The sequence below is a fragment of the Callorhinus ursinus genome, unplaced genomic scaffold (assembly GCF_003265705.2).
Source record: "Callorhinus ursinus isolate GAN/ISIS: 27379988/994484 unplaced genomic scaffold, GSC_fseal_2.0 scaffold15, whole genome shotgun sequence".
Lineage (NCBI taxonomy): Eukaryota > Metazoa > Chordata > Mammalia > Carnivora > Otariidae > Callorhinus > Callorhinus ursinus.
The window spans coordinates 41,956,556-41,977,130 of record NW_027397077.1 but is presented as its reverse complement, the minus strand read 5'-3'; the positions used below and the strand labels follow the sequence as shown (position 1 = coordinate 41,977,130).

Sequence of the window (20,575 nt, the reverse complement as noted above, 5' to 3'; positions counted from 1 at the left end):
TCTTAGGGTCCTGGGAATTGAACTCTGTGTTCGACTCCGTGCTCTGTGGGGAGTCTGCTTGAGGATTCTCTCCCTCTCTGCCTGCTCATGCTCTCTCTCTGAGTCTTTTAAAAAATTATATATGTTTTGCAACATTATTCTGGTTTCTAACAATTCATTTAATACTTGAGTGCCTTCAGGTTCTAAGTACTGTATTAAGGACTAAGAATATAGTAGTGAATAGGATTTGGCAGGGTCCTGCCTTTGTGGAGTAGAAGGAGGGTGGATGGTACTAACCTAAATCTGTACTAACTAAATCTGATCAATTTAACATAGTAGTAAGTGCCATGAAGAAAATAAGCTGGATTATTTAATGGGGGTAGGGAGGAAGGTCTTTTGGCTGGGGTGGCTAGGGAAAGCATCTCTAAAGTGATCTTTTAGATGAAGGCCTTAATGATGTGAAAAGGCCAGCTCGTTTGTTTCTGAAGGTGTCAGCCTTCCAGGTGGAACAAGAAATTCAAAAGTCCTGCGACTTTAAGCTTGACATGTTTGTTCAGAAAGGAGTTTGGCTTATATTCTGAGTCTAAAATAGGGGAGGGATATGTTGAGTTGCATCTTTAAGATTGCTCTGGTTGCTCTGTATTTCTAGATCAAGGGAACCATATCATTTCAGGCTAATGAGATGCTCAGATGAACCCTCTTTCCTCATCTTTTTCTCTCATCTGGTTGTAAACTTCTTCATCTCTTCCTTTTTTAGTTGGGAAAAAAGATCTAGGGAAAAGAGCTGTGGGTGCCCCTAAGAAGTGACCTTATGGTAGTGAAGGGTTAGAATTAGGAGTGTGAAGGGGCTCAGGTGTAAGTGCCAGAGGGGAAGGCAGTGTGTCATGGCCCTGCCACTTGAAGGCTGTGATGTCTTGCCCTGCCTCTCCCCCTTACACAAATACAATAGGCTTCATAGAAATTTACAGTTGTAATAGTAAAACACAAAAAACTAAAAAGTAGATAGATAATATATAGGAAGTAAAAATTCCTCACAATCCTGCTGAAATAATCCCTGTTAATACTTTATTATTCTAGATTTTCTCACCTCTTTATGATTCTAGATTTTCCTCCTTCTAGACTAACATAAAAAGAGGTTCAAACTATATTTTTCATTTTTTGTTTTGTCTTGGATAGCTTTTCTCCATCTGCACATACAGATTACTTCATTTACCACATAGATATTAACATTATGTTTAGTTCCCTGTTAGGTATTTGGTCTCTCCCAGTTTTAAAGGCTATGAACGATGCGATAACGAAGACGTTTGTACATATATCTTTTCTCTTTTTTAAGTTTTTATTTAAATTCCAGTTAACATTCAGTGTAATATTAGTTTCAGGTGTACAATTTAATGGTTAAGCACATACATACCATCCATCACCCAGTGCTCATCACAAGTGCACTCCTTAATCCCCATCACCTAGTTAACTCATCCCCCTACCCACCTCCCCCCGGTAGCCATCAGTTTATTCTCTGTAGTTAAAGGTCTGTTTCTTGGTTTGCCCCTCTCTTTTTTTCTCTATGCTCATTTGTATATATCTTTATACACTTGCCTTATACTTCTGTAGGATAAATTCCTAAAGAGTGCAATTGAATTACTAGGTCAGTCTTTAAATTTTCTCAGCTGCAAAATGGGGATGTAAGTCCTACTTAGAGTATTTCTCTAAGGATTAGCTTGGATAATATGAATGGGATGTATGCAGTATATACTTCCTCATAATCATAGGCACTTAGTAGATGGTAGGTATTATTAATAATAAGACAAAGTAAGTTTCTAAGGGAAGAAGGTGTGAGAAGGATGGGATTCCCTGTCAACATCACCATTTTCTAAAGAAGGAGGTAAACCTCACTTCTGCATGATTGCTGACTCCCAGTCAATGCCAGGGCATGGTGTGTCCAAACTGTACAGTATCTAACTTTATCGTTGTTCTGTGACTGTCTGTGGATTTCTGTTGCAGTTTTCTTGTTGCCTACTTAAAACACTTGGTTATTTTTGGTTAGGTGACGATCTCTGCTTGCTCCTGTTTGTAAGTTCGTTTTTGTACCAAACTGAACTGTGAATGTTATGGTGGAAGGTTCATGAACTTTAAATTTAAACATCCATAGAATCTGGTTATTTTACCTATCATTTGGGTATTTTGGGGCAAGTAGTGTGATTTTTCTGTGCCTCATTTGTTTAAAGGGTAAATGGAGGATGGTATTTAAAGGCTTTGAGATCCTTATACACATTAAATGAGATCATTTATATATCAAGTGTCTAATACACATCCTAGAAATACTAATTTCCTTCCTTTAAGGCAGAAAATTATGGCTTACAGTTCTTTTTTTTTAAAATTTCACTTCTCATAGTACTTACATGTTACTGTAGATACCCAAGGGTAGTCACTTGCACTTAATACACAATAACTAAAGAAGAAGAGAAATGTAATTTAAAAAATATTAGAAGCCAGGAGACCTGGGCCCATGGTCCAGGTTGGCTTTTAACTTATAACCCTTGATGAGTCTTTTGATCTCTAGCCCTGATTTTGCTCATTTTTTAGTTGTCTATGAAATATTTTATGGGAATAGACTAATATAGAAGTTACCTGATTTATTTAAGCAGAAGGTGTCACTTAAGAGAAAGTCCACATACTACTGTTTTCTAAGTACTCTATATATTGTGTTGTTGAATTAGTTGCTTTTGTTCTAGAATTAAGGTTTTTTTTTTTTTTTTAAATCTTAATCAGGTTTAAGTGTTGTGTAAGCTGCATCAATGGAGCACATACAGGGGGCCTGGAAGACGATCAGCAACGGTTTTGGATTCAAAGACACAGTGTTTGACGGCCCCAGCTGCATCTCCCCTACAATAGTTCAGCCATTTGGCTTTCAGCGTCGGGCATCAGATGATGGCAAACTTACGGACTCGTCTAAGACAAGCAACACTATCCGTGTTTTCTTGCCAAACAAGCAAAGAACAGTGGTATGTAAATGTCTCCTTTCAGAAAATTTCACAGTCCATCTGCCTATAAAAAAGCATTTTGGATCATTTTACCCACCTTGAAGATGGGCAAAATCTTCACTGTCACTTAGCGTCTTTATTAATTGGCTTTCCAGTTGCAGATTTCATTACTTTATATTGCTGTGTTCCTTCCACATCCCCTACTTTCCTCCCACTCCTTGGCCTTCCTTTTATTATTACTCTTGCCCGGAATATCTTCTGCCACTTCATTCAAACAAATAGTATGTTTTTGTGGGGGTTTCTTGAAAAGACTTTTCTTTTGAAAAGCTCCCTTAGACCTTTCCAGCTGATTTTTATGTATGTATGTATTATGGATATTAAAACGCTTACTAAAATTTTTGGACATTACAGTCACATATATAGAAGAAAATAAAATTACCTAGAAAAAATTATTTTGGTAAATTTTGTAGGCCCCAGGAAAGCTGAAGGTAGCTTAGAAAGCACAGCAACTGCCTCTCAGTTTTCTGACATAGAATCCCAACTTTTCCAAGAAATTACTGCTCAAAACAGTTTCTTACTATTCTGGGTGAAAAAACCCTGCCTGGTTAAAACAGGAAAGTGAAGTTGTGCTAATTTTGCTTGGTGGGACATTTGGAAAAAACCTATAGTTCAAAACTTCCATGCCTCCTCCTTTCCCACCCCCATTTTTGAGTAAAATCAGTGCATTGTGTTTTTTTCTGTGTACCTAGGTGAGACAAAGTTCTGAGGTTAGGAAGTTCAGTCCAGAATTTTCTGTTTGTTCCTGACAGTTCCGCTCTCCTCTCCCCAGTTTACTAATAAATTCCGTTGTACTTCTTTTGTGAACTTCAGGAGCCTCCAGTTACAGTATTGTACATTTACGTACATTTTGAACTGAAGGCAAAACTGAAAAGGTATTTAAAGTTTGAGTAAATTTATCTTTGTTCCCCTTCCTAAAAATAAAAGTTTAATGGCTGGCAAAATAAATAGTAATAACCTCCTTATGTTTCAACAGTGACCTTTCATTTGCAAGATGATTTTTACCTACTGTTGCTCATTAATTTTCTTTCTAACCTTAAATGGAGAACCCAGATGGGGAGTGTGAATGTAATGGGAAGCTGAAGACCATATAGTACTGCTTCAGGCAGGGTGTTACTGTGCGGTCTTCCCTATTCTCTACTACCAGATTGCCTGAAGACTGGGAAACTTAGTTTGGCTTAATAATTAAGTGTATGGACCTTTAAGACACCCAGGCCCCAATTTAAATCCCTGTATTGCCTTTTATTACCTATGTCATCTAGACAAGTTACATAGTATTTTGAGCCTCTTGTTTCCTGACCTTAATGAAATGAGGCTCATGCTGAATACAGTAGCTAGTTTATAAGAAAATGGTAGCTGTGATTGAGTTTTTTCTACGTCTTTGTAGCCCTTGACAGCTTTCGGTTGAGCACAACTGGTGTTTGGAAACCAGTGATTTGGAAGCTTGATTCTCATACAGCTTATGAGAAGGCTCTAGCAGAGAAAGTTAGTTTCTGCTAATTCTTTGACCAGAGATGGACCATCACTGTCTGGAAGAACCGTCTTCTTTCAGCAGGCGCCCATCTTTAGGGGACCACTGGAAGGAGTCACTTGGCGGCCAGCATGATGAGTCGGCAGTTTCTAATCATCCCAGGTTGCTTCACTGCTTGGAACCCAGAATGACTCTCATAATCACTTAGTGGGCTCCAGAAATTAGTCAGACTTAACTAATTTCAACATGTATCCATGGAGAGTTGTAGAGAAGAGAATGACCGAAAGGATACATATATGATTTAATTAATTGTAGAAGTATAATTGGTAGTTGATTGGGGAAAAAAAACAAACAAACTTTTTCTTGTCATTTTATGTGTGTCTCTTTGTCACTGCCTGTTTACTGGATGGGTGATTGGACCATAGCTAAGGACCATTAATTTACCATTAGAATCACCTGACATAGGTTAAAATACAGATTTCTGGGCTTCATTCAAGATCAAGTGAATCAGAATCCTTGGATGTGTTGGAGTGGGGTGGCTGGGAATCTATATTTACAAAAGCTCCTTGGCTGATTCTAATGCCGGTCACATTTGGGAACCCCACTGGATTAGAGAATATTTAAAGAACTGTCTAGCTCTTAAGAGTCTATATGTCTTTTATTTATTTATTAAAGATTTTATTCATTTATTAGAGCGAGCATGAGCAAGGGGGGGCTCAGAGGGAGAAGCAGACTCCCTGCTGGGCAGGGAGCCCGACGTGGGACTCGATCCCAGGGCCCTGGGATCATGACCTGAGCCGAAGGCAGTCGCATAACTGACTGAGCCACCCAGGCGCCTGAGTCTGTAACTTTTAATGAAGATTAATGATAGAGCACAGATAGCACTTTATACAGAGCCCCATTATACACAGTTTTTGATGCAAGTAATGATTGTTAGTGTGTGTTTTACTCTTCATTGTCCTCATTCTTGGTGTCTTGTCTTCATAGTTCAGATCAGTATATCTCACTTTCACTTAGTTTTGTTTCTGAAAAGCTAGAAGTTAGTGATCTTTCTAAGGGTATAACTGCTTCAAGAAGTCTAAAATAAATATGCTATGGAACATTTTAAATAAATACTTCAGACTTTTCAAATAGATCCACGCACACACTCACCTCCCTCTGGGAGGGGACTGGGTGGGCCACCGTCGCTCTCACACTCTCACTGGACACAGGAACTCCACTGTGAGCACTGCGCAAGCCCCGCAGATCTACATTCTGTTCTCCTTACTGGCCAATCTGACTCTAGTTGCCTCACTTTTAATTAACTTTATTGGCTTTGAAAACAAAATGTGTGGGGAGTGCCTGGGTGGTTTGGTTGGTTGAGCATCCGCTCTTGATTTGGGCTCAGGTCGTGATCTCGGGGTTGTGGGATTGAGCCCTGTGTTGGGCTCCGTGCTGAGTGTGGAGCCTGCTTGGGATTGTCTCTCTCCCTCTGCCCCTCCCTCCCCCTCCTCTACCCCCTGTTATGTGTGAGCTCTCTCTCTCTAAAAAAAAAATATATGGGGCTTTTATCAAAACTCTTAAGGTTTTTTTTTCTTTTTTTTTCCTTATGTTAATCACCATACATTATTAGTTTAAGGTCTTTTTTTTTTAAATTTTTTTTTTTAAGATTTTATTCATTTATTTGACAGACACAGTGAGAGAGGGAACACAAGCAAGGGGAGTGGGAGAGGGAGAAGCAGGCTTCCTGCTGAGCAGGGAGCCCGATGTGGGGCTCGACCCCAGGAACCTGGGATTATGACCCGGGCCAAAGGCAGATGCCCAATGACGGAGCCACCCAGGTGCCCCGAGGTCTTTTTATATAGCTGCCATTATTAGCACCCAGAGTGCTCACACTTCTAGGCCTGCCTAGCTTTTGAGGATTGGGTACAGGAGAATGTGGAGGGACATACACTAAGGCTACCTGGAATGGTGTGCACATTTATTTAAACTCCTGGTGTTTGTCTTTGTAGCAGGACAGAAGCTCTGTTTCCTCTTCTTGCTTGCCCTTACAGGTGTGAAGTGTATATGAAATGGGATTTTTCTTAGGAGGATAAACCATTTTGTTGAAAACAGGTTGAAATACAAATTTTGACCAGAAAAACTCTTGTTTGCTTATAGAACAGATTGGTTTATTTTCCTTTCTGGTGGATGTTCATGCTTGCATGTATATTTCAGCGAGTTAAACAGATTAGAGCTGTGTAAAGAGAAGTTTGATCATTTTATCTCTCTCAGCCACTCCCCTGATGTTAATACTAGAGGTGTATCTTTTCACACTCATGCAACATATATAAACATACATGGGTTTCCCACCCTTTGAATAATCTGCCTCTGTTATTCTGAAAAATATTTTCCCACAATTAACATATCATGGATACCCCTCTCTCTAGGTCATTATAAATAATGTAGTAGTGGCAGTGACGTATAAAGATATTCTAGGCTTTGCTCAAGCACTCACCTATTGCTGGACATTCCAGGTATTTCCTGCATGTGTATGTATTTACCATTAACAGACAATACTGTCATAAATCTACATATATCCCTACAGAATGATGCATTTAATTCTGTGCTCACTAAGGGATGTGCAGCCTTTGTTGGTTCTAAAGATGGTCTTTTGTTTATAGGTCAATGTGCGAAATGGAATGAGCTTGCACGATTGCCTTATGAAAGCACTCAAGGTGAGGGGCCTACAGCCGGAGTGCTGTGCCGTGTTCAGACTTCTCCATGAACATAAAGGGTAAGAACTCAAAAGTCAGCTCCTTTTTCATACTAGTAAGGAGCTGATGGCTTCAAATAATAACAGTTCCCATTTCTTAAAAAGTATACTAGCTTCCTATAGAATATTATGTATTTATATGCCCTTGTTCATAGACAACTCAGAAAAATAAAATACTAAGAACTTGAAATTATTGCTTGAACATTGCATTGAAAAAAGAATACATATTAGGTGTTTGGTAGTATTCCATAGATGGAAACAGTAGTGTCAGCTGATGTGTTTCTTGAGAGCAAAAATTTTTGTGTTTCCTGGAATGCAGTGGACAGAATGGGTACTCAGAAAATGTTTGCATTATTATTTATAGTTAAAGAATCTTATCCTCAAGAGATTAACTCTTCTGTAATTGATTTTTTTTTTAAAGTTTTTATTTAAGTAATCTCTACACTCAATGTGGGGCCTTACCCTGAGATCTAGAGTTACATGTTCTTCTGACTGAGCCAGCCAGACACCCCTTATTCATTCATTTATTATACAGTTAATGTTTACTGAATCCCTGCAGTTCGGCAGACATAGGACTAAAAGATCCAGGAGAATTTCTGCTTCAAGGAAGATCCATAGTTAATCTTTCTAATGGTGGTGGCAAGATGGAGGTATCCCATCAAAGGCTAGGAGTAATAACCCATAGCTTCCATAATTATCCATTATCCATTATTATCCCCCCCAATTTGGGGGAAGTAATCTTTACTTTCTTCTTGGAAAATGCTAGTTCTGTTACTGATCTTCAGCTTACATCTTTTCTGTTTCAAGGAGTTCCGCAGTTTGAGAGAGTAGCCTAGGGAATGAGTCAACTCAAAAGGGCCATCTTAAATTCCACTGTGCTGTTTCTCTCAGCTTAGGAGGCAGTTTTTTGAAGTGCAGATCTTTGAAGCAGATGTCAGCTTTATCTGGATGTAGGCCCCAGGTTGGTCTCAAGCTAATATGTAGTGCTCCTTAAGGACTAGAGGGATTCTGGGACAGTGAGGGGCTTGTCCACTTTCACTTAAGGCCACATTGGTTTAGAGCTCCTGTCGCTTTTCTCTTGGACAGATAGCACCTGAAGACTGATGAGAACACAGGGCTGCCCCCCCCCCCTTCTTTTGGGCAAAATAGGACTTTGGAGTCCTTGTATAGGGAATTATATTAAGGAATGGATTATTTGCTATTGGGTAACCAGAAAAATGGCTGGAATAGGCTTCTGGTAAGCAAAGGGAGAAGTTTGAATTGTGCTATATATGTGTTGTTTTCTCCCTACTTTAGAATATTCTTCCTTCAGGAAGTGGGCCTGATGAACTAACTGTGCAAGACATGAGAGAGGAGTTTCATTTTTTTTTGAAGCTTTTTACTTTGTTGTATCTATTTTTCTGTGTTGTGTAGGCACAGAAAGAGTGGTGGCAGAGTAAATGTTAAGACAGTTAAGTCCACTATCAACTTATATTTATAGACCCTGAAACATCTCTACATATGTGAGCCTATTAATAATAGAAAAGTACATTTCATTCGCAATTCCCTTGTATTTATGCATCTGCCTGACTGAAGTAGGCTACGGAAGATTAAATTTTGCTTTTACAGCAATATTTATACCCAATTTTAGGATTTTAGAATTTTTATAGGATTTTAATATCACAAAGTCCAGTGTATTACATACTTACTTCATCATGAGATCATTATAGTTCATTCTTTTAATACTTTTTTTTTTTTTAAGAGAAAGGGAGGGGTGGGGCAGAGGGAGAGGGAAAGGAGAGAATCCCAAGCAGACTCCCTGCTGAGCACAGAGCCTGACTTGGCTGGATCCCACAATCCCAAGATCATGACCTGAGCTGAAGTCAAGAGTCCAGACGCATAACCGACTGAGCCATCCAGGAGCCCCGTTGTGTAGTTTGTTATTTTAAAATAACCTTTATTCTAAGAGCACAAGCTTAAAGTCCAGCTGAGCTGGATTCCAACGTAGGCCTATATACACTCACTGTGTGGCCTTGTTAGGGCCCCCATTCTCTCATTTTTTTTTTTTTTAAGATTTTATTTATTTATTTGAGAGAGAGAGAGAATGAGAGATAGAAAGCACGAGAGGGAAGAGGGTCAGAGGGAGAAGTAGACTCCCTGCTGAGCAGGAAGCCCGATGCGGGACTCGATCCCGGGACTCCAGGATCATGACCTGAGCTGAAGGCAGTTGCTTAACCAACTGAACCACCCAGGCGCCCCCATTCTCTCATTTTTAAGATGGGAATAATAATGCATACTTGATAGGTTTGTTGTGTGAATTAAATAAGCTAGTGTTATATGGGATTAAGTTTTATGTTTATATAGTAAGAGATAAATGGTAGCCATTGTTGTTTATTGGCCTTGAACTCTTACCTTGTTTAAACATTTCCCTTTTATATTATGTTTTTAAAAATCCCCTTCAGTAAAAAAGCACGTTTAGATTGGAATACTGATGCCGCCTCGCTGATTGGAGAAGAACTTCAAGTAGATTTCCTGGATCACGTTCCCCTCACAACACACAACTTTGTAAGTTACAGAGTTCTCTTTTTGTGGCATGTTGGGTGCTTTGACTGGCATAATATAGGACTTTCTCAGAGGTACGAGGCATATATATTTTTGGATTGTTCAAAACTGCCATTATGCCATTGTTTATAGTAAGGCAGTTTAGGTTTAATTAGCCACAGATAATACTTTAATTTCTGGGCATGAATTTTACAAATGTTGGAAGTACGAGTCTTCATTCTGTTTTAAGACCTCTCGGGGACCAAGACGGAAATTACTTTGTCTTTTGTTGTCTTTCATTTATTCAACATAATTTACACCTGTGTTCTTGTTCTAGGCACGAAAGACCTTCCTGAAGCTTGCCTTCTGTGACATCTGTCAGAAGTTCCTGCTAAATGGATTTCGTTGTCAGACTTGTGGCTACAAATTTCACGAGCACTGTAGCACCAAAGTACCTACTATGTGTGTGGACTGGAGTAATATCAGACAGCTCTTGTAAGGCATTGTTCTTATTTCAAAGAATATAAATGGGTGGGAAGGTATAAACTCTTTTGAAGGTGCTTATTGTATATTTGACAAGTCTGGGTTTTAGACTTACTTTAAATGAATTATCGTGATCTGGAAACCATCTACTTTAGAAACATGACAGTTCTGAAGCCAGCGGGTTTTAGTCTGGCATAGCTCTCCAAAACAAGCAGGTTATAGGACTGTTAACTGTCAAATAGAGATTGATGTACTGTGATTCAGTAAAGCAAAGAACAAAAGGATGTGAAAACCAAAAAGACTTTCAGCTGTCCTCTCTCAACAGTATCATCTATTCGGTTGCTAGTAGATACTACTCTTTATTTTGTTAAATATGCTGTACAGACCTTTGTTATTGGGAAGGGGCAGAAAGCATGGTTGGTGTTCATTTCTTCACCTCTAACGGGAGAAAACATTAGTTTTAAAGTGGTGTAAATGTAAAACCTCAAAAGATACTTGTGTTTAGTGAGGTTTAAGTTGAAACTACATGTTCCAAATTGCCTTTTAAGAACTGTTAATGGGAGTATGAAAAGTCAAAGTTTTATCCCTTTTTGAGAGTCCTAGAAAAACAAAGGGAGTGTTGTCATTAAACCATGATGGGAATGCCTTTTTTGTTTTCATGGTAGTCACATTGCTTTTGCTTGTGTAGCCTGAGTGGCACAGGCTTGGAGTTCAGCAGACATGGGTGAGAATCTTGGCATTACCATTAATTAACCACCGCTGAGCCTCAAGTGCACTCATCTGAAGAAAAAAGGTAGTACCCTCCTTGCAGGGTTCCCGTGAGGATTAACTGAAGTAGCACCTGTGAAATTGCTGGGCACAAGTGTTCATCTCATTGAAAGAAGACGCCAGTTAATGCTAATCACTTGTATTTATGATTTTTGGTGCTGAATGACATTTTTCATATTCAGTCTTTTTGTCTGTGTGTTTCCAAGACAGAATATTTCCAGAAAAGTTCTCTGTGATTTAGCTTATCATGTACTCTATGGTAGTGTTAAAACTGGATCCTGGACCAGTATTCTTTTTTTTTTAGAAATGCACACTAGAGCCTATATGTTCATTGGCAGGTCAGTATTTTTCACGTTCTGTACTCATTCAAACCCAGTCATTTGGGTTGGTTGTCCCTTTTGCTCTGGGTAGCCTAAAATGGTCGAGCAAAATGTGACTAGAAGATGTTTAGTTTGAGTAACTGTTAGCAAGAGTAGCAAGGAAAGGCAGTCTGACTCTGTAAAATTACTGCAATTCTTCCTCTGATTTCATGTAGATTGTTTCCAAATTCTACTATTGGTGATAGTGGGGTCCCAGCACTGCCTTCTTTGACAATGCGTCGGATGCGAGAGTCTGTTTCCCGGATGCCTGTTAGGTAATTTTTTTACTTACAGCTTTTCTTTGGAAAACTCTGTTGGGGTGGGTGGGATTGAAAGCCTGAATACAAAAGATCGGATTTCCTTTGCATTCCCTTCTCTGCCTGTGTAAACCCTTTACTACTGCGGGACTTAATATTGGTGTTAAAGCAAAATGTGGTCTTGTAGCTTTTACATTTTGGAAAGTGACTGTGACTGCAGTTTTCTTCTATTATCATAGCATGTCCCTTTATAGCTCATCACATTTTAAAGAGCTTCAGATTTTGCCTTCCTCCGTATGGTAGCAAGTTGTACCTCAAGGGAAGGGTCCCAAAACTATATACAGTAATACAATAAAAATAAAACTCCTAACTTTAGAATGCTAATTATGGCCTTGCATTATTGCTAAAACCATGGTATTTAATAGACTGCGATCTTTAAAAAGAGTCGAATTAGATTTTTTTAAATTTTTACAAAGATTTTATTATTTGAGAGAGAGAGAGCACAAGTGGGATGAGAGTCAGAAGGAGAAGCAGACTCCCCGCTGAGCAGGGAGCCCCCGATGTGGTACTCAATGCCGGGACTCTGGGATCATGACCTGAGTCGAAGGCAGACACTTAAGGACTGAGCCACCCAGGCGCCCTCGAATTAGATTTTTAATATGAATATCCTTTCTGATGTGCCTGTGAGTTTGGACATAACTTCTTTTTATTCTGATCTCCAGCTTTAAAGTCAGAGCTTTGTTGAGTTCACTTGTTCAGTGTTACATATGAATTTGGAACCTAAAATAAAATCTACATCTTTGTCAAAATATCTGACTTGAATGTATATATAATTGAATAACATTTAATGACCTTTTAAAAACTACCATGGAAATTTTTAAAGGCAGCATATCTCAGAACAAGGAATTTGTATTGAAATGATATCTGGATATACATTTGTGTATGACTTTTATTTTTCTTGATAATTTGAAAAGCAAGTCTGACCAAAATTTTATATGCTTCTGAAAATTTCATACTAGAAGACAAGCTTCTGAGGGCCTAAACATGCACTTACCTGAGAAGGTAATTTTTCGGGGCAGTAGAACAATTTCCCTTAGAAAAACTAGCCTTTTATTCCTTGAATTCATGCATAGTGTTACTTGAATCTGAACAAAACTCAAAATAATCTGTAGAGCAAATAATGAAAATGTTATACTTACTGCATGTTCCCACTGTGGTTGATGGGGGAGTGGGGTTGGCTGGAAGAGGCCAGTGATTATTTCACAGTTGTGCATTGGCATCTTGAAAACTGAATTCACATTAACTGACTTTGAAAGCTGGTTAAGTGGGGAGAGGGTGCATAGTGGCTAAAATGCTGGTTTTTTTGCAGAGATGCTCAATAGTCTGTCTTAAATCTAAGACTCTTCCTTCAGGCTCTCTAAATCAGTCTGGGCAAGTGCCAACTCGCTTGGTTGGTGGTGGCATGGTTGGCAAATGCTAATCTATTCTCTCCTAGAGATGGTCTGAAAATTTTGTATATTCTGTCAAGGTGATTTATTAAAAAGAAGACAACTTAAAATGTATTGTTGTTTTCATGTGAATTCCAAGCGCATGTATTCTTTCCTTTCCAAAAATTGGCATACAAAAGCACCTAGACAGAAGAAATTTTTTAAGTGGTGCCTGTTGAAAGAAGGGAACATTTTGTCCAAGGTTTTAGTACAAGTAGGGTTTGTCCCTGAGTATCTTAATGAAGTAAATAGTTGAAAGACTTCACCAGTGGGGAGGGCTGAGTGTCATTCATGGAGTTTTCTTTTTCCTCCTTGTCTAGTTCCCAGCACAGATACTCCACACCCCACGCCTTCACATTCAACTCCTCCAGCCCTTCCTCTGAAGGTTCGCTGTCCCAGAGGCAGAGGTCGACGTCCACACCTAATGTCCACATGGTCAGCACCACCCTGCCTGTGGACAGCAGAATGATTGAGGTAATAGGGCCCCTTGTGGGTGGTGAGGAGTTATCAGTTGGTTATTGGGGTGGGGTTGACTGCTGTGTCAGAGAGTTTTGGGTTTCTTTTATTATTTATTTATTTATTTATTTAATTTTTTAAAAGATTTTATTTATCTGACAGGAATAGACAGAGAGGGAACACAAGCAGGGGGAGCGGGAGAGGGAGAAGCGGGCCTCCCGCCGAGCAGGGAGCCCGATGTGGGGCTCGATCCCAGGACCCTGGGATCATGACCTGAGCCCAAGGCAGACGCTTAACGACTCAGCCACCCAGCGCCCCGAGTTTGGGTTTCAAACCTGATAAAGAATGTTGCTGCACTTTCTCAGTACCCTGGATTTTGTGAATTTATTTTTTAACTATTATATCTGTACCCTGGCTGGATGATCTGACTGGAATATCATTCAAGTGGAGAACTAAAATTTCCTGAAGAAATGTTATTAACATTTGTACTTGTTCTTTCCATTTTAGTTTTGAATAGGACTTGAGTGAACTAGTGAATGAGCTATATAAAGAGTAGTTTGGTGTGGGAAAGAAAATAATAGTGATGGAGAACCACAAGCCCTCTGAGAGACTCTGATTTTATTTAGAAATAAAAGGGTAGAGTCATTGGATTACTAAGGAGGTTATTTAGGGAGATGTAAAAGTACCCAAAGCTAGCGTTTTCAAACTGCTTTTTCTTTTCTTGGCTTTTTGGTGTGTTCTATTTGTTTGGTTTGCTTTCTAATTCATCTTTAATAACAACTGAATACACTTAAATACTTCCTTTGTTCTTTATTCTTCTTTATTTCTCATTGCTTTGAACTAGAATAACAGCCTGAATGCTTCTGCCAGGGCGTGGCCCAGACGATTTTGTTTGAGGGGAAGAGTAGGTATTCTTCTTCATGCCTTCGCTTTCTTGTAAGCTAACAGGGTTGCTGAGACTGTCAGACAGCAGCCTATCAAAAATGAAACAGTCACTGAGTTAAATTTTATATTTCTTGCCAGACTTGTTTTCCTGTTTTCTTTTTTGACAATAGAGTATATAGGAGTTTAAAAAAAATGTGGGATTGCTGACAGGTGAAATAAATTTCTCAAGTAAGATTTTGAGGCCAAGGGCATTAAAGTGTTTTTTAAAAAATTAATTCCAACCAAAGACTAATGCTAGATTTATTTAGTTGGTGCTCAGAGCATCACTGTTGTATTCATACCTCTTTTAGAAACCAGATATGTCCATTTGGTTGATATGCCCTGAAAATCTTTTGCTAAAAGCTTATCAGTGACAACTATGTTCTCCCTGCATCATGAATTGTTCCTTGAAAAATCTGAGGGACACCTGCCACTTCGGGTACAACTGTACCTCACTCAGACCTCAAATCGCTTTACAAATGCCTGTCCTACCAGTCAGAGGTGGCAGGGACTCAACAAAAATGTTGGCTTCTGAATGTGGGCCTGAACTGGCCATTTGAGGGGGCACTTTGAATAGCACAAGATTATTGTGAGGAGGTCATGTGTATGCAAGTTATGAATTTTGTTACTTCTATTATGATTAGCCCTGATAATAAAATGATATACTAGTGATTTGTTATATGATTTGTTTCTGTGTAAACACCCTAATACTGAGAGGGGACATTAAAAGTGAAAATTCTTGAATTTTTATTAAAAAGTAACTAGCACTATTGTGTTAATTCTCTCTAAGCTTTAGAGGCAGAGCAAATTTTGATTCTTTTTTTTTTTAATCACGACTCAGCTTTTTAGAGTATACATTCTTTGTTTAAACCATTTGTCGTTCTCTTTAATATTTAGATTACAAGATGATTGAAAAGTTCTTTCTAGGGCGCCTGGATGGCTCAGTCGGTTAATGGGCTGCCTTTGGCTCAGGTCATGATCCCAGAGTCCTGGGATCGAGTCCTGCATCAGGCTCCCTGCTCAGCAGGGACCCTGCTTCTCCCTCTCCCTCTGCCTGCCTCTCTGCCTACTTGTGCTATCTCTTTGTCACATAAATAAATAAAATCTTAAAAAAGTTCTTTCTAGGATGAATCCAACTGTAGAAATTAGCTCAGAATAAAATACGAGGTATATAATGGATACAGGGCAGAAAATTACTGTGACATTAAGAAAAAAATCCTAGTGCATAGGAATATAATTCTGGTCAGTAGAAATACATTGTGCCATGCTTTGACTAAAAACAGAGTGGATTAGTTGGATAATAAAGCCATAGCTGCTGAATATTCTGTTGAAATTCAGGTTATTTTTGGCTAGTGTTTTGTCTACCTGGCAGTCATCCTGTCTACTTAAAAACAGAGATTCCTGGGCTTCCCACCTTCCCTCCCAGAAATGCTTAATCAGTCCTAGTTGAGGGGAGGAGGAATCTGTATTCTTAAACACCTCTCCAGGTGATTCTAAAGACTGACCAGGTTTGGGAACCCCAGGTCCAGGCTTTATTGCTTGGGTGGGGCTGCCAAGGGCAGCTTGGTTTATGATTCCTTTTATCTTGTAAAAATGTTGTGGAGTGGAAACATTCCATTAATAGTTCTGTGAAAAAAGTATCTTTATTGTGGTTACACAAAGAAAACAGAGTTGGGGTTCCTAGAAAAATACCCTTTTTGAGGATATGGAGGCAAATGGTTTTATATAATAATTATTTATATATTCCAAGTGAGGATTTATAAAATGGGAATTTAGGTCTTATGGAAGGCCTTGTGATTTAAACTGTTCTACCCAGTTTCTAATAAGTTCTAAAGGTAGTCTTTGACTTCTCAAGCTAAGTAGAATGTAACTAATTTCAGAGTTTACCCATAAGGTCTCCAGGAGCATTTTGTGGTGAATGAGCTCAGGGCTGAGATCCATGCTTGATGGTTTTGGGTTCTGTTTCTGCCACCTACTGGCTGTGTGATCCTGGTCAAGTCTCTCTCTGTTTATATGTGTTTTCTTGTATGTAAAATGTAGGTTTTGGACTGGGGGATTTATGGTCCTTCCAGCATTTCATGATTTTAGGCTGGGGTACAGTAACATAGTCATGATGCTTACCCTTATCCAATCCAACTCTGGTCAATGTGCCCTGAATTCCTAGAAAAGTAAGAGTGAGCTTGCCACCTAATCCCCAAGTTCTGTTTTTGTTTCGTTTCATTTGAGCCTCAGTGGAGCAAGATCCTCAATCATTGGAAAGATCTCAGCTGATAATAGTGACTTTGCTAGTGTTCCTGCAGGAGTGTCACTTTGCTATATGCATTGTTTTCTCCTGAGAAAAAGAATGTTTCCGTTCCAAATGAATGTGGTATATGAAAAAGCTAACATCAATTTTCCAAATAATTGGTGATAATCTTAGAGATAATTGGCTACTGCCATTTGGTAAATTTAATCAAAGGAATGTTAGAATATATAATTAGACCTTTTGTATTTTAGAGGTTTTATAATCTACTTTGTTTTTGTAAATTCTCCTCCTCCCCTTTACTTCCCCCAGAGAACATCTTTTCTGGTGCAGAAATTGACCAGCTTTCCTTTTCTGTTTCAGGATGCAATTCGAAGCCACAGTGAATCAGGTACTTGTCCAGAGTTACTTAGCAAATAATAATGGGCTTTTTCTCTTTATGCTATGTATCTTCTGTTGGCTTATCCATGTGTGGATTCTGTTTGTCTTGTCTATTAAGCCTCACCTTCAGCCTTGTCCAGCAGCCCTAACAATCTGAGCCCAACGGGCTGGTCACAGCCCAAAACCCCTGTGCCAGCACAGAGAGAGCGGGCACCAGGATCTGGGACCCAGGAGAAAAACAAAATTGTAAGTATGGCTTACAGTACCTCCTGCATGTGAGGATTTACTAAGAAAAACCTAGTCAGGATTGAGAATACTTTTAATTTGGGTAGGGTGGGGGCTCTAATAAAAAAACATTTAATAAACATTTATAAACATCAGTGCCGTTTTTGCCATGCTTGTGTTGAAGAATTTGGTGGCTTGTTGTAAGGCAGGGCACAATTAAAATGATGTTTTTTTCAAAATATCAAAATTGGAATTACAGGTAGTGTCCATCTTTAAAAGATAGGAGAATGGGTGGATTTGGGTTGCTCTTTTCTCGGACACCCTCATTAAACAGAGCTTTACCATTGCATGGAGTGTGTTAATGATCTCTGCTGGTTTCAGAGGCCTCGTGGACAGAGAGATTCAAGCTATTACTGGGAAATAGAAGCCAGCGAAGTGATGCTGTCCACTCGGATTGGGTCAGGCTCCTTTGGCACGGTGTATAAGGGCAAGTGGCACGGTATGTTTGGGGTACTCCTTTTACCGCAAGGCCCGGAGAGGGCCAAGGAGGGGATACTATAGATTCACTGTGCTGTGCCGCTCGCAGTGGTGCTCTCCAGGGACACTTGATTACATCTGAAGCTTGAACTTAATATCTCAGTGACATTTCATAGCATTGTTCTTAGATTCAGTGATGCTGTAATTGGTGTGGTATCGTTTCCAGGTGAGCCTAGAAATTGGTGAACAAGAGTTGAGCCCTCTAGTCAAGTGTCAGGAACTGATTAAATACAGGCTGCACGGAGGACATGCTTTCAAGTTCCTTAGATGAGTAAGAGTCTGCTGCTGTGAGGGGGGCATGGATTCTAAAACAGAAAGCTGGGAAAAACCTTAGAGATTGGCATGTAGAAAACTGAGGTCCCAAGAGGGGAACTAACATGCCATTGGTCAAACAGCTGGGCTTAGGAAAGCCTGGAGCCTCATGAAGCAGGTTCTGTTGCGCTGCCCTGGCTCGGTTGTGGGGAACCCCCATCAAGCAGGGAACGCACAGACTTCATTCTTGAATCTATGTGGAGTGTTAGTGTTCTTATTGTAATGGAAACACTTTGTCACTTGGAAGAAATGTACTATTTTAATATCTGTGGACACAGCTTATGTATTTTTCCCTCAGATTTTTAATGCCTCTGGCTTTAGGATGTTAGCAAATATAGGGAATATTTGTTTGAAAATGCTCCATGTTCCCCAAAAGGCGTCCTTCTAAAATCACATTTTAATGAAGCAAAAAAAACCGTAAAGTGCCTAGCTGTATTTCTAGTTTGGATGGTTTCATGTTTATCTTTATACATACAGGGGCAGAGATTGAGAGAAGTTAACATCAAATGAACAGAGCATTAAAATCAAGATGTTGAAAACTGAGAAACATCTCCAGTCTTCTGAGTACCTTACGTTAATAAATATATGGGTTTGCCACTTGTAGCTAGCTAATCATCTGATAAATTTCTTGTTCTTTAAGGAAACTGGCACAGGACTGAATATGTGATTCCTTTTCCTTTGAAAATTGTATCTAGTATACTACCGGCCTGCCTCCCCGGGTCACAGAGAACTTATGCTCTTGCAGAGTATTTCCCAAATAGATGTCATAGATGTCTTGGCGATTCCCTTAGAAAGGAAAACAATTAAATTTTTTTTTTTTTTTTTTTTTTTTTTTACTATTGAAGTGTAGTTGACATACGATGTTCTTTTAGTTTCAAGTGTACAACATAGTGATTTGACAATACTCACCACACTAAGTATAGCTGCCATCTCTGTCCCCATACAGTGTTATGATATTATTGACTATATTCCCAATGCTGTACTTTTAATCCCTGTGACTTATTTTATAACTGGAGGTTTGTACCTCTTAATCCCCATCACCTGTTTGGCCCATCCCCCACTCCTCTCCTCTCTGGCACCACCAGTTCTCTGTATTCGTGAGTCTGTTTCTGCCTTTTTTGTTGATTGTTCCCTTGTTTTATTTTTTAGATTCCACTTGTAAGTGAAATCATGTGATATTTTTCTTTCACGGATTTATTTCACTTAGCATAATACCCTCTAGGTCCATCCATGTTGTTGCAAATGGCAAGATCTCTCTCTTTTTTTTTATGGTTGAGTATTATTCCATTGTGTATATATATCACATCTTTATTCATTTATAGATGGACACTTAAGTTGCTTCCATATCTTGGTTATTGTAAATAATGCTGCCGTGAATGTGGGGGCGCAGATATCTTTTCAAGTTAGCGTTTTCATTTTCTTTGGGTAAACACCTAGCAGTATAGTTACTGGATCTTATGATAGTTCTATTTTTAATCTTTTGAGGAACTTCTATACTGTTTTCCACAGTGTCTGCACCAATTTACATTCCTATAAACAGTGCACAGGGTTTCCTTTCATTCCACATCCTCTCCAGCTCTTGTTATTTCTTGTCTTTTTGATACTAGCCATTCTGACAGGTGTGAGGTGATAGCCCATTGTAGTTCTGAGTTTTTATCTACATTTCCCTGATAATTAGTGATATTGATCGCCTTTTCATGTACCTGTTAGCCTTTTGTATATCTTCTTTGGAGAAATGTCCGTTTAGAACCTCTTTCCATTTTTAAATCAGATTGTCTTTGGTGTTGTTTGAGTTTTTCACATATTTTGGACATTAACCCCTCATTATATAAATCCTTTGCAAATACCTCTCCCATTCAGTAGATTTTCTTTTTGTTTTTGTTGATAGTTTACTTGGCTGTGCAAAAGCTTTTATTTTGGTATAGTCCCATGGAAGAAGAATGTAATCCTGTGGGATGGAGTGCTTGTATCTGAGACAAGGCTGTTAGTAATTATAGGAGGTGGAGCAGTGCATATTGCTTTTAATGCTTCCATTAGGAGCACTTAATCATTTTTATAAAAGAGTTACGTATTTTAGGGAGAGAGCAGGGGGAGGGGCAGAGGGGGAGAGAGAATCCCCAACAGACTCCTCGCTCAGCATGGAGCCTGACGTGGGGCTCAATCCCAGGACCCTGAGATCATAACCTGAGTTAGATGCTTAACCAACTGAGCCACCCAGGTGCCCCTGCACTTAATAAGTTTTATACCACATTTTTAAAGCATCAGCTGAAAGCCAGTAGATGTGTAGTTAAGTGGTGCTCAAATTTAAGTTTCCTCTTCTTGAGCATTTGTATTTGGGGGGATTCATAATTTTTCAAATCATTAGTTAGATTTGCCACAGTACTGCCTATGAGCTTGTGTTTTCT

At 39.2% G+C, this 20,575-nt stretch overlaps 1 protein-coding gene across 4 annotated transcripts in view; it reads left to right on the top strand.

Moving 5' to 3' along the window:
- RAF1 (Raf-1 proto-oncogene, serine/threonine kinase) overlaps window positions 1-20,575 on the top strand; it is an 80,118-nt gene that overhangs the window by 48,321 nt on the left and 11,222 nt on the right. For 2 of the 4 annotated variants that reach the window (XM_025885193.2, XM_025885192.2), the window contains 9 exons: window positions 2,746-2,978; window positions 7,128-7,240; window positions 9,661-9,763; window positions 10,077-10,234; window positions 11,526-11,624; window positions 13,414-13,567; window positions 17,079-17,106; window positions 17,215-17,342; window positions 17,703-17,820. In XM_025885193.2, the coding sequence (XP_025740978.1) occupies window positions 2,772-2,978; window positions 7,128-7,240; window positions 9,661-9,763; window positions 10,077-10,234; window positions 11,526-11,624; window positions 13,414-13,567; window positions 17,079-17,106; window positions 17,215-17,342; window positions 17,703-17,820 (1,108 nt within the window). In that variant the 5' untranslated portion in view covers window positions 2,746-2,771. Of the gene's footprint in view, window positions 1-2,745; window positions 2,979-7,127; window positions 7,241-9,660; window positions 9,764-10,076; window positions 10,235-11,525; window positions 11,625-13,413; window positions 13,568-17,078; window positions 17,107-17,214; window positions 17,343-17,702; window positions 17,821-20,575 lie in introns of those variants that run through there. The other 2 variants (XM_025885195.2, XM_025885194.2) reach the window with 2 other exon arrangements.